The sequence below is a fragment of the Parasteatoda tepidariorum genome, chromosome 3 (assembly GCF_043381705.1).
Source record: "Parasteatoda tepidariorum isolate YZ-2023 chromosome 3, CAS_Ptep_4.0, whole genome shotgun sequence".
NCBI lineage: Eukaryota > Metazoa > Arthropoda > Arachnida > Araneae > Theridiidae > Parasteatoda > Parasteatoda tepidariorum.
The window spans coordinates 36,179,619-36,193,152 of NC_092206.1; the positions used below are offsets into that span (position 1 = coordinate 36,179,619).

At 28.1% G+C, this 13,534-nt stretch overlaps 1 protein-coding gene across 2 annotated transcripts; it reads right to left on the bottom strand.

The window, feature by feature from the left end:
• Positions 1-3,442: 3,442 nt before the first annotated feature.
• On the bottom strand, positions 3,443-11,097 carry LOC107454951 (uncharacterized). Of its 2 annotated transcripts, none has more exons than XM_043057902.2 (2): positions 10,758-11,052; positions 3,443-4,060 (listed from the first exon to the last, which is right to left on the bottom strand). In XM_043057902.2, the coding sequence occupies exons 1-2, from the start codon at positions 10,778-10,780 to the stop codon at positions 3,679-3,681; spliced, it is 405 nt and encodes a 134-aa protein (XP_042913836.1). In that variant the 5' UTR covers positions 10,781-11,052; the 3' UTR covers positions 3,443-3,678. The 2 variants fall into 2 exon arrangements, with proteins under 2 accessions (XP_042913836.1, XP_042913840.1); XM_043057906.2 differs by lacking the exon at positions 3,443-4,060 and adding an exon at positions 4,234-4,679 and having other exon boundaries at positions 10,758-11,097.
• Between the last annotated feature and the right edge of the window lie 2,437 nt (positions 11,098-13,534).

A 13,534-nucleotide genomic window follows, 5' to 3' on the forward strand; every position in this document is an offset into this window, starting at 1 on the left:
GTTAATAAGCAATAATAAGGTTTATAAAATCAAGGTTCTCACAAAATGTAATAATAATTATTAAAAATGCACATGGTAATCGAGAAAGAAGCATTTATATCATTTATTGAAATAGGGAGCCTTATCTCTTTACAGGAAGGGTTTATAAAATGAGAAATTTTTGAAGGAGCTTTTTTAGCTATAATAATATGAAATATAAAAACTCAGACTTTCAATAGTTTCGCGGTATATACATTACAGTATAGGTCATGTCCCACAAAAAATTTTATTAATTGGAAAATTTTCTTGTTAAAAAACAAAAAATTACTCTTAAACTTTGAAAGTGCTTATCTTCTCTGAGCAAAATGTTTTCTATGAATTAGGATTCTTGACACTCAAAATGAGTACTTTTGATATTGCTATATAATTACTAAAAGTATTTGTACTATTCATTTTAGTTACCTAGAAAGAAATGTAGAATCGGAAGTAGGTGTAAGTCAAGGCCTTTTTATAAATTAAATCGTTTCAACACTTAAAACATCAAAATTATTAATTCTATTAATTTGGTTTCGATCTCTGTCTATTTAGAGAAAAAAATACGTATAATCAAATATATTTATTTGTGTATATACAGTGACAAACAAGTCAATATGCATAAATACAAAACCGTACCTTTTATCAATGAAAAATTTTATAACTTTTGAACAACTTCTAATAGTTCTACAAATTTTACTGAGTCTTTATTTGATTCAGCGTGGAAAAACACTTCGGAAAAAATATGTCACCATACTTGAGCCGACGCATCAAGTTCAAGACCATTTACTTGGATGCAAACAGCAGCAATACTGAAAAAAGAACCAAGAGAAGGTGTATCACTCACATTATATATAAAAAATAAATATAAAAGCTAGCTAAACGCAAAAATACTTTTTCTCTATTTTACTATTAATCTGCTCTGAGGCGACTGGGGTAAGTCTTGGTTTAAAAAAATAAGAGGCATGTTAGAAACATTAGAAAACATAAAAAACGATGACTGGATGAAATGTTTAAGACGTATGCTGTGACTCCAGGTAAAATGTATAAGTTTTAAAACCCTTTGCCCAAAATGTGATTTTTTTTTAAAGTGATTGATTAAATCTACTCATTAAATTTCATTTGATAGATTTATTTGTACTTATTTTCAAGATAAAATTCATTCCTTACAGCCTATTTTAAGTTTTTCATATCAACTGTATGAAATGTGTTATTTCCTTTAAATTAAATTCACTTTTTCAATTGCTGTATTAAATCTCCTCTCGACATTAAGATATGACCAATTTTTATGTTTGCTTTCAAACAATTTTTTCTGATATTTTGTTCTTAATATTTCACTATTTTTTCTCAATATATGTTGAATAAATGTATGAGAATTTAAAATAAGCATAAACATTTCTTCTATTTCTGTTCTTAATATTTTTACTTTGATTTGAACCATATCTAAGACCTGCGCTATAAAAAGTATTAACTTATAATTGCATTTAGTGTTTGAATGAAAGTAAAAGCCAAATACAGAACTAAAAGGAGAATTGGACCGGCTTATTGTTCAAGTAGCATCTTGGAAATATCGTTTAATAGTTAAAGTTGAGAAAACAGGCNTAAAAAGTACTAATTTATAATTGCATTATTTAGTATTTGAATGAAAATATACTCCAAATGCAATGAACTAAAGAGAGAATTGGGACTGCTTATTGCTCAAATAACATCTGGGAAAACATAGTTAATGTTGAGAAACAGGCAGAAAATGAGAGTTTACTTATTATCAAGCAATCATTCACTTTACTGATCTAAGTTACATAATAGTAAATACTTGTGTTTTAATTAGGTAGTATTAAATGCTAAATAATCAGTAATCACTAGTTGCTTTTGTTCCTTATTGACGCATAGTTCTTAATGAGTCTTCTACCCTTGTTGCAAAAAATATAGTATTGTCTTGTTGAATAAATGAATGAACATAAAAAATGAGGGTGGGTGAGATCTAGGCCTCTCCCGATTTGTATGGTGAATGTCATACCATGAATAATTAGGAAAAAAGTTTTAAAATAGAGGGGGGAAATAAAGTTCTTTTTGTTTTTAATTTAATAACAAAAACTTTCAACCGATTGTACACATTTTTTTTGTTACTTAAATTGACTTCGTTTAAATGGATGTAGAAGTCGTTATAACTTATTCGTTTTTATTCTTGATAAAATACATTAAGAAAATCACAAAAATTTATTAATTTTCTATGATTTTCTTAAAATTCCTCTTGATGCTTGACTAATTTTTCAATAAGTAAATTTAACAATAGTGTGTGTTTTCTTTTCCTTTTTCGTATAGCCCCATACAAATAAAAGTTTATCAAGAAATGCATTCCAGTTTTTAATACATTATAAGGTAACCGACAAATCGCAAATAGAATTTCTTAAATTTGATAGTTTTTATGTGAGTTATTATCCCATAAATTTTCACAGAACTTCTTTATATACCTGTGTGAAGTATGGAATCTTTTTAGAGTTTGCATGCTTGTTTAACTTCAAAATGTATCAGAGGTACTGAACACTTATTGCAGCATTCAAAATTTACAAACAACACATTTCATAAACATTTATAGTCAGTTTTGTGTTAAATTTAATAAAACTGTTAAAGTTTTTGTTAGCAATATTAATATTTCAAAACTTGCTTCCATTATTCTTTATAAAAAATTATTATATTAATATATTAATTGCTGCGTTTTAATACTTTTTTTAAGAAAAATTAAAAAACATAAAAACTTAAATCATGGAATTTTTTTTCCCTTGAAGTAACATTTGAAAAAATTGAAATTCCAACTTCTACTACTCAAATTTCCTACACTAGAGTTTGGTGTGAATTGGATAAGGAATTTTTAAAAGAAGTAACTTCAAGAGATTTGGATTATTATGAAACTGAGATTTCATTCATTGTTAAGTAACAAAGCATAATATCAACTCCTTGATTGATTTCTCAATGAATATGTAACATTAAAAAATTCTTCCACTTTAATTCAGATAAAATAAACACTATCCTTAAATTACGGGATCAGATAAAACGTTTTTATAGGAATAATATATAGCATTAAATAAATGTCAGATTTAAACTTATAACACTGTTGCTTATGGGACATTTTTTAATTTGATGAGTGCTAAAATAAGCAACAAACTTCCATGTAAGGTTCGGGAAATTTATTATTATTACAGTTCTGAATTAATTTAATATATCCTAAGCAAAAATTCACTAGACTGAATAATCTGTGTGTTTAAATGTGGCAAGAATGATAATCTCGCTCTAGGAAAGATTAGCTAATAAACTCTTTTCTCGATAAATGAATAAATAATGCTGTATCAAATCTTGCAATTGGAAAAAAAATTTAAATAAAGCAATAAATCAGAAACAAAATAAATTTTTAAATAACCACAGTGCAAAAAAATAAGAAATAAAAAATTTATTGAAATCATTAAAAAAGAAACTAACTTACTATACACATCTGCTTTTATATATTCTTCAATCTAATTCATACAACATTACTCAAATAACATTTCCCTCATTCATTGCACAGACCGAGTACTCTTCCTTTCATCGCGCGCAAACATAGATACGGGATTTGATTTGTTAATTAAAATCGCGTTCTTTAAAATACCTATTTAACCCCCCAATTTTCTGCGTCTATGGTACATCTTTTTTTGCACCAATATCTTTAGGTTTTACCCATTTGTATGGATTAGGCTTTTGCTTTTCTAATTTCTCGAGCAGTAATCGGAAACTGTTGGGTTGCTCGTTCTCCTTGTTCTCGAAGAGCTCTATTTTTCTGGGACCAATGTGTCGGTAAATGCACTTCATATTTCTGCATGCGGCATTATACCTGCAGGTTGGATGCTGGAAGTGGCACTTTTGACCCATGCGGCACTTCGGAAAAAATCGGCACCTGGGAGTTTGCTGAAGTTTCTCTGTTTCAGGATCTCTTTTCATACTCTTGCTGTTTTTAGTAGCAATATCTTCAACCGCTTTTCTCTTTATCTGTTGAAAGGGTCTAACAGGTGCAGAGATTCTGAAAAAAAAATAAACAATTAAATCAAAACACTTCATAAAAAAAGCAATGTATCAGCAATGGTGTTATTAAATTACGCCGTAAAAAATTTCAAAACTAATGGCGGTAAAAAGTACTGGCACTCAGAGTAAAATATTTCACAGTAAAATATTTCGGGACAANATGGATACGGGATTTGATTTGTTAATTAAAATCGCGTTCTTTAAAATACCTATTCAACCCCCCAATTTTCTGCGTCTATGGTACATCTTTTTTTGCACCAATATCTTTAGGTTTTACCCATTTGTATGGATTAGGCTTTTGCTTTTCTAATTTCTCGAGCAGCAATCGGAAACTGTTGGGTTGTTCGTTCTCCTTGTTCTCGAAGAGCTCTATTTTTCTTGGACCAATGTGTCGGTATTTGCACTTCAGATTTCTGCATGCGGCATTATACCTGCAGGTTGGATGCTGGAAGTGGCACTTTTGACCCATGCGGCACTTCGGAAAAAATAGGCATCTGGGAGTTTGCTGAAGTTTCTCTGTTTCAGGATCTCTTTTCACACTCTTGCTGTTTTTAGTAGCAATATCTTCAACCGCTTTTCTTTTCATCTGTTGAAAGGGTCTAACTGGTGCAGAGATTCTGAAACAAAATATAAACAATTAAATCAAAACACTTCATAAAAAAGCAATGTATCAGCAATGGTGTTATTAAATTACGCCGTAAAAAATTTCAAAACTAATGGCTGTAAAAAGTACTAGCAGTCAGTGTGCTGGTGCGTTCCACAGTAAAATTTTTCGGGACAATATTTATATACTGCAAATTTTGCAATTATTTTTACTGTAAAATCACTAAATCACCGTAATTAAATAAATAATTCTGTTAAATTAAAGTGATTCCATAAACTAATGCATAAAATTTTATTAGAGGCGAAATAGCCTGTTGGTTTGGTAGGGAGTTGGAACCATGTCCGAGAAGCAGTGAGCTCTATCCCAGACTGGCGAAGACTCCCCGTGTATAGTAAATGGCACTGTCAGATCACTAAAACCTCCAAGTTCCCATAACAAATCAGTTACTCTGAACTCTAACTAATCGCTTTCTGATTTAGGTCAAAATTACGATCTGTGGATGTATGAATTGGTTCATCCTTTAACACGGGCTGTGACGGAAGTGTGGGGCTGAAGTCGTGTTCTTTGAAATAGATGGCGCCACTGAAAGCAGGAAAACGCACCATATGCCTTGGTTGGTTTCACATAACACATTTGCTGGTATTTGACAGATGGCATTAGAAACAATAAAAACATATAATTTTGCAGTAACAATGGATTTTGCAGTAAAATGGATTTTGAAGATGATGCACTAAGGGCACCAGTAATTTTTACCGTAATTGATTTCAGAATTTTTTACAATGTGCGCAGCATTTCCAGTGTCCGCTTAGTTAATTCTACATGACACTTTTCTTGAACCCATTAAAGAAAAAAATCACATATATGGAGTGGTTCAAAAACTACATGATTCGAAAAAATTAACGACATAAATTTATTTTAAGAATTCTTTTCTTAAAAATTTTACTTTAATGATGGGAATTTTAAAGTAAGACTTTTAGATCAAAAAACTTAAGCTTAAACAGCTTAAGTAGTATCTTGTTTCGCTTATAACCTGATATAACTTGACATATGATGACTCCAAAAACTATTAGCCCATATTGCAAGTATCAAAGTGAAAAAATTCTCAGAAACAATTCAGCACATTAAAGTTCATAGAAATAAAGCACACAATGGTTGCTACACTGTGAAATTTTTTTAATTAAATTACGATATAAAGTACATCGTCTGTGCGTGCATCAGCAGTGCACTCCAAATTTACCATAAAATAAGATACTTAAAAATCTTACAGTAATATTTATTTAATTAAAGTGATTTTACGGTAATTATTACTGCAAAAATTACGATATATCAAATTTCTTGCTCCGTAACATGCTCCAGTAAGAGTGGATTTTATGGCAAAAAGTATCGGCACCATGAGTGGTGGTACTTTATACCGTAATATGATCCGAAATCTCTTACAGTGTACAGAATATGGAGTATTTGCTGTTTATAAGCATGGTTAAATGGATATAAATCTTTTAAACTCATTAGTGAGAAATTTCGGATTTTTAAAAACAATTTAAAAATTTCAACTATGAGTCATAAATATTCTTCCAACATAAACTAAATTGAGAAATTATTTTTTAAGTTTTATCATTCACAGCATTTGCAATTTATTTTGCATGAAGCAAATTTAATAAATACAATTGTAATGATACAGGTAGTAGACAAAATTATGGAAACACTTTTATACTACTACATTTTTTCAAATTTCTCTGAAAATACATAACGAATTATTTTATAACTTTAGAAGTGTTTAGATCATACGATTTTTCATACATATCAATAAACTTAAGACCCTTGAGGGACTGACAATGAAATACAAACGAAAAAAAATACGATTTTTAGCACCCTATACCAAACAATGTGACAATAAATTTGTATTATTTGAATTATTTTGGTTCTTTTATGCAATGGCAGCACAAACTTTAGTAAGCCTAGCTTAAATATTTATGGAGATATAGTAATTTCTATAAAATTAAGCTAAATAATTATAACTAAGAATTAATAATTTTATAAGAAAAAAATATATCTTTCTTGTCGTACGTTGTTTTTCGATAACTTCAATGAAAAATATTCAATAAAATTAATCAGAATATTTAGAGAAATTTAAAATTAATTACAAAATGCATGCTTTAAAATTTGAGAAAAATTCTTTAATACTGCACGACATATGAGTAATGAAGAAAAAAATTTTACTGCACTTGCGCTGGAAAATTTTTACATTTTTTCTTCATAGTTTTGACATGCATCGCACTTGGCAACTAATTTATATTCAAGTCTCAGTTAAACATCTTTAAAACGTATAGAGTATCAAGCAGTTTTCTATGTAGCTTTTGTACTTTCTAAAATAAAACCCAAAATGAACAGGTGTCTTCCACAAATTTTAGTCCAATTTTACTTAATATTTTTTTAAATTTAGCAAAGCACCTAAGACAAAAAAATAAACATTTTATAAAAATGACCAAATCTCCATAAATACTTCAGTTTGGCTTACGAAATTTTGCATAATTATAGTATATACTAACCAAAATAACTGAGTAACTAACAAAAATATAAATCTATTGCTATATTTTTCGGCATAGGATGTTGTGTTCAAAAACATTATTTTGCATTTACAATATGGTGTCTGCCCTTCAAACCTCTGAAAAAGCTCTGATTTTCATTTATATGTTTGAGAAATTATATGATCTAAACCCTTCTAAAGTTATAAAATTATTCTTTAAGTTTTTTTTTTACAGAAATTTGAAACAAAAATGTATTAGTATAAAAGTTTTTCTATTGTTTTGTTCACCCCAGGTAACTTCTTAAGATCATATCTTGCGTAATTTTAGGTTTTGGGGTTGCATCCTGCGTTTTAACAATTGACGATATTTTTCAAATAAAGGAAAACAGTTCATTTGAACTTTTTCTCGGTATTATCATAGTAACTTCAGTATACTTTTTGTGTGACAAACTAAATATTGTTAAAGAATGGTGATTTAGTTAATAATGGCTTAAAATAATTGTTCATTTTACAGAAGAAAAAAAAACAGTTTTTTTTTTCAAAAAAACTTGCGTCTGTTTTTTCATCAGATAAGTACTGTTATTTCTGAATATTCCGTTATTTCAACAGAAATTTCTATGAAAAATTCATGTCTGCATTGCGGTCAGCGCATGCTGAGAGCAGCATTCGTACGACCTGTTGACGCGAAGATGGGATTCGAACCTGGGACATAGCAATGGATCCTCTGTACTACCGGAGCTCTAGCGTCCCAGTATGAAGAAAATCTTAAACTTTTTTCATCTTATATATTATTTCAATAACTAGTTTAAGTGTAAAAAAGTTTAAACTATAGAGGCCTACCAGAACGAAAATTTTTGGTAACTTAACTTCCGAAAAATTATATATTAAGGAAATATATAGTTAAAATATTGATTTAAAAATAAAATCAGATCGCAGTTTAATTTATACTGAAAGATAAGATCAAGTATTTTTCGATACTTTTCTACTACTTTCTATACTTAATAGTAAAATGATTTGAAAAAGAAAGAGTGATTATACGGTAAGAAAAACTACTTTGCAAATATAAATAAAGTCTGCAAAAATAACGGGAATTTTTTACAGTGAGCAGATAACGGAGAAAAACAGAAACAGTTTCTAAAACAGTGTTTTTTTCCTGTAAAAAATATCTTTTTCTTCCGTTAAGTTAATCCTTACTGTGCACGATACATCTTTAAATTTAGGACTCACTTATTATTCACAAACAAACTCGGAGCTAATAGTTCGATGTATCGATATCTCGTGAGCCGTCGATAATTTGAATTTATCGCGAGAATGGTATTTAAAGGATATTCTCACGAAATATAGTAAATGCAAAAAATTTTAACTTAAGCTAAATATTGATAAATATAAACACACGATGAATATCAAAAAATATATGGGCACAATAAATATCGACAAACGATAATATCGTAACAAATTCAGTAAAACCCATCCGTGAAGAAGAAAACCTTCTCCTTCACTACAGTATTTCACAGCCTAAGGACATGCTTGGTGCTATTCTTAGAGTACGCGATATATCAGTAAATCAGAGTACATATTTTACCCCTCTTTTTCACATGTATGATTTTTTTTCTTAATTTCTTTACATTTTAACTGAATTTGGAAAAATAACTAATATTAAAAACTTTATTTTTGATAAACCAAATCGAATATTATACTATTTTATTTATCTTTATCAATTGCAAATAATCAAATTAAATTTGACGTAAATTAATATTTTCTGACGTAATTGGATCAAAAATTTTCTATTTATAAGCAGCTGAATTCAAGATTAATGGATTAAATCTCTTTTTATATTCTAACGTCTCTGATGAAGTTTTAATTTTTTTCAAAAAAGATTAGATTAATGTGTAAAAAAAAAAGAAAAAAAATTTCTATAAGTATTTAACCCATTAATTTTTCAAATGTAAGGAAACTCAATTTTTTAAAGGTAAAAGTGCGAAAAGTAATCGCTTTTTTAATATCCATTTTCGCAAATAAAATGAAGAAAGTTTATTCACAAAAAATATATTTGACAAAATTTTAACATTACCACATATTTAAAATAACAAAACTAATTCAGAATCTATTAATTTAAAAAATTCAAAATAGTAACTTTGAACGAATAAATACTAAAACAAATAAAAGTAATGGCCAATGCGCGCATTGCAACTACTACAGCACTGCCTACTATTGACTATGACGAAATTTTAATAACAATATTTTAAGTAACGAAATCCATATCATCAATAAATTTAATTAAGTTTAACTAAAAACCAATTTCAGGAGAACAAAAACAAATAATTTAATACTCTCTATTATATTTACTTTGGTAAAAAAAGTATTACAAAAGAGAGAAGAAATTAGATATAATTTCGGACGTTTAAATGAAAAATCACCTAATTCCTCATACCTCAATACAGAATGAACTGATTCCTGATACCACAGAATAAAATATTTTATAAAATGAATTATAAATACTTTAAATAATGAAATCCATTTCAGCAATCAACTTAGCTAAATAAAATTTTTAAAAAAACTGTTTCTTAGGTCAAAAATAAATAACCTAAACAACTAAACCTTATATATAATTAAAATTACATTATATCACATTTGCTTTGCAAGAAAAGGTATTAAAAATGATAGCAAGGAAAAGCTGAGATATTTAGAGTTATTTCTGGGGCTTCGTTGCAGAATCAACTGATTCCTGAGACCACGGAATAAAATTTATTAATAAATATTTGAAATAACGAAATCCATATCATCAACAAACTTAATTAAGTTTAACTAAAAACCACAACAAAAACAAATAATTTAATACACTCAATTTCCCATCTAAATATTTACTTTGGTAGAAAAAAAGAATTACAAAAGACAGAAGAAATGAGATATAATTTCGGACGTTTAAATGAAAAATCACCTAATTCCTCATACCACAAAATAAATATGTAATAAAATGAATTTTAATTAACATTAATTATGAAAATACATTTAAGGAAATTATGTTAATTAAATTTAAATAAGAAAAAACTATTTGTGGAGTTAAGCACTTTAAGGCAAAATTAATTGAGATATTTGAAGATAATGTATGTAATTGTATCGATGTTTATTTAAAGTAAATTTGTGACGTTTAAATGCAGAATCAATTGATTCCTGATACCACAAGCTGAAATAATTTATAAAACAAATAAATAAATATTTTAAATACCGAAAACCATTTCAGCAATAAACAGAATTAAACTTTAAAAAACTTCTGGAGGAGTTCGAAAACAAATTATTTAATCAAATAAATCTTACATTAAATTAAAAATATATTAAGTCAAATTTACTTTCCTAGTTTATTTTCTAATATATCCAACAATTTCAAATACTAATTACAAATACTAAGAAATTTCAAATACTAAAACTTATATTCAGACACAGATGAACCATAACTGTAAGCCACATTTTTTTTTTCTAATTAGAGCGTATTAAATAAAATGGAGATAGTAGAATGAAAAGCCTTAATTAATCCATAAATAAATCAGTAAAATATAAAGAAGAACTTACTTAATATCCTTGAGCAGAGACATCGTTAATGATCCTAAGACTTTTCCACAAAATCTTGACAGAAAATTCACTACACCAAGCTTCAAGACTATAACGAAGTAACTATACTTTTCTACTAATATAACTATAACAAGTGAGCTCACAGTTCAACACCGAAATGAATATTACAATTTTAAAGTAACAGTTATGTACTTTTGCTGCAACAATAGATAGATACCTCCCATTGGTCAAACCTGGACACTGAATCATAACTATTGTCACTCGTGTCAAATCATAATCCTCCCCACACAATTCTTTTCATGCAACATACAAACTATAAGACATCATTCAGGGTATTATATACTTTGAAGCTCTTATCAATGACAATTAATCTTTACAAGAATGACATGTCTTTGAGGCTAATTTTACGAAAAGAAAAGTTCTATAAAGCTCAAAAAGCATTACAGAATTTTGTCACAATTCTTTGAAATTTAAATATTTCATTCAAATACTTAAAAAAAAACAGTTATTATTAGAATTCAATTAAGTAGCATTGAATATTTGTGTAAAAATAAAAGTGAGTTACGGATTGTTTCACTGAAGCAATTTATAAGTGATATAAACCTTCAGAAAAAGTCTTCAAATGTACTATCTAAAAGTTCATCTCCAACATTAATATTTGTGTTTAAGAGAAATAATTTTTTGCAAATAAAATCTTAAAACACTTTTGATTTGATATTATTCTCCATCTTATTGAGAATGATCTTTTTTTTAATGTAATTTTCAAAGATAGCTTATATGGATAGGGGCAGTGTCAGTTTTGGTTTTTCCACTGACAACAGAAAGGCTCATGTGTGTTTGTAGATAGTGTGTTCCCTGAAGAAGTACTGTCTACCAGGCACACATATATTCTATTTCATTACTTTTTCCTGCTTTAAAATTTGTTTCAATATCTAAACTTATATAGATAATATCAGATACTAAGGAGACTAACAATTTTTAGTAATATCTAAGTAATTTAAATGCATTTTTAATTATTTTTAATTTTGAAGTTTATTTTAGTTTTTTACATATTTTTTCCTTGCACTAAAAACGAGAATTTTATGGAAAAATAATGTGAAATTTTGAAACTGCTTACGGCAAAGTCAAATTTTTCATTCAATATTTTTATTCTCTTCCAATTTTCTTCTTTTATTGGAGCATTCCATTTTCGCCACGAAAATAACTTTGTGGATAATACTATAGGCTACAAATGATTCAAATAAAATATAAAATTCCGAAAATTTTACCCTAGCAACTATATCATTGAAACAATTTGGCTTAATTTTGCAATATTTGACGAAACATGCATAATAAAAACGAAACATAATTAAAAATGTACCAGGTTTCATGCAGTGAACATGAAAAAAAAAAGAATTCTAAATATTTTTTATGCAATTGTCAGATTTTCACGCATTATAACTTAAGAGTTTTGTACTCTGACATTGACTAAGTCGATTAATAAGCGCAAAAAAATAGTTAAGTTGTGAAATCTAACTCAAAGTTAACTTTCTTTAAATAACCTCACTTTTTTTTTAATTCTATTTAGATTTTTGACCATGAAAATATGGGTAGCTATAACGTTTAAAATATGTTCTTAGAAGTTTCGGTAGGAGTGCGGTCAAAAGCTGAGATAAGCTATAGAAAGTGTTAAATGAGGTCCAATAGTAAATTGAAGAAATTATAAAAACTCATATAAAACAGAAGACTTTCTTTTTCGAAAGTTTTACAACACATTTAAGAAGATCCACTAAAAAAAAGCGATTATCTCGTTCTTAAAATTACTCATCTGTTAAAGGAATTCTATGTAAGGAGGGAAATTCAATCACTCCTGCTTCAGTCTCCTCAAGAATATCTTTTATTTTCTCGGAAATGAGTTAATTCAAATAAGAATTTCTCAGAACAACACCTGTGAATTGACGACCACCCCCATAAGGTAGAAGATTGTTTGAGATAACATTCTTCTCTACATTGTTATGAGTCATTGTTATTGTCACACCTCTTATCATACCTAAGGACAAAGACACTTTCCATTCATATTAAAAGTACAAAAGGCAGTTTCCTGCTTCATAAATGAGAAAAATGATTTAGTAATAACCCCCCAGACTGACTCAAATCATCTTTTTCAGTCAAAAATTTTAAAAGATTGGTTCATGGACAAAGGATTGTAGAATACATACTTTTCTCAATCTAGAATTGTGAAGCATCAGTTTCCTTATCTGTCAGAGTAAAGAAAAATGTCCTGTGCATTTTTAAAGTTAATTTTTTTTCCGAATATGAAATTAGAGTTCCCCTTATTTTATGCCCGTTTTATTATACCTAAAAGCATTGTATTTTTAAATAATTAGCGGGGTTTTGAAAATTAGCTTACTATTAAATTAGCTAGAATTTAAATCAAAGGAGTACAGTGAAAGCTTCATATCGTGANAAAATCATACTTTTCTCAATCTAGAATTGTGAATCATCAGTTTCCTTATCTATCAAAGTAAAGAAAAGTGTCCTGTCCATTTTTAAAGTTAATTTTTTTCCGAATATGAAATTAGAGTTCCCCGTATTTTATGCCCGTTTTATTATACCTAAAAGCATTGTATTTTTAAATAATTAGCGGGGTGTTTGAAAATTAGCTTACTATTAAATTAGCTAGAATTTAAATCAAAGGAGTACAGTGAAAGCTTCATACGGCATATTTTTTCAGAAATGCTGTTTTTTATATGTTTTATTGCATAAAAAAGGACAAAATGGAAGAGATCAAAATTCTT

Excerpts from the sequence above, each read along its gene's own strand:
- LOC107454951 (XM_043057902.2), bottom strand. The coding sequence starts at position 10,780 with ATGTCTCTGCTCAAGGATATTAA. Across the intron at positions 4,061-10,757 it reads TCTCTGCTCAAGGATATTAA|AATCTCTGCACCTGTTAGAC; the intron begins GTAAGTTCTTCT and ends TTTTTTTTTCAG.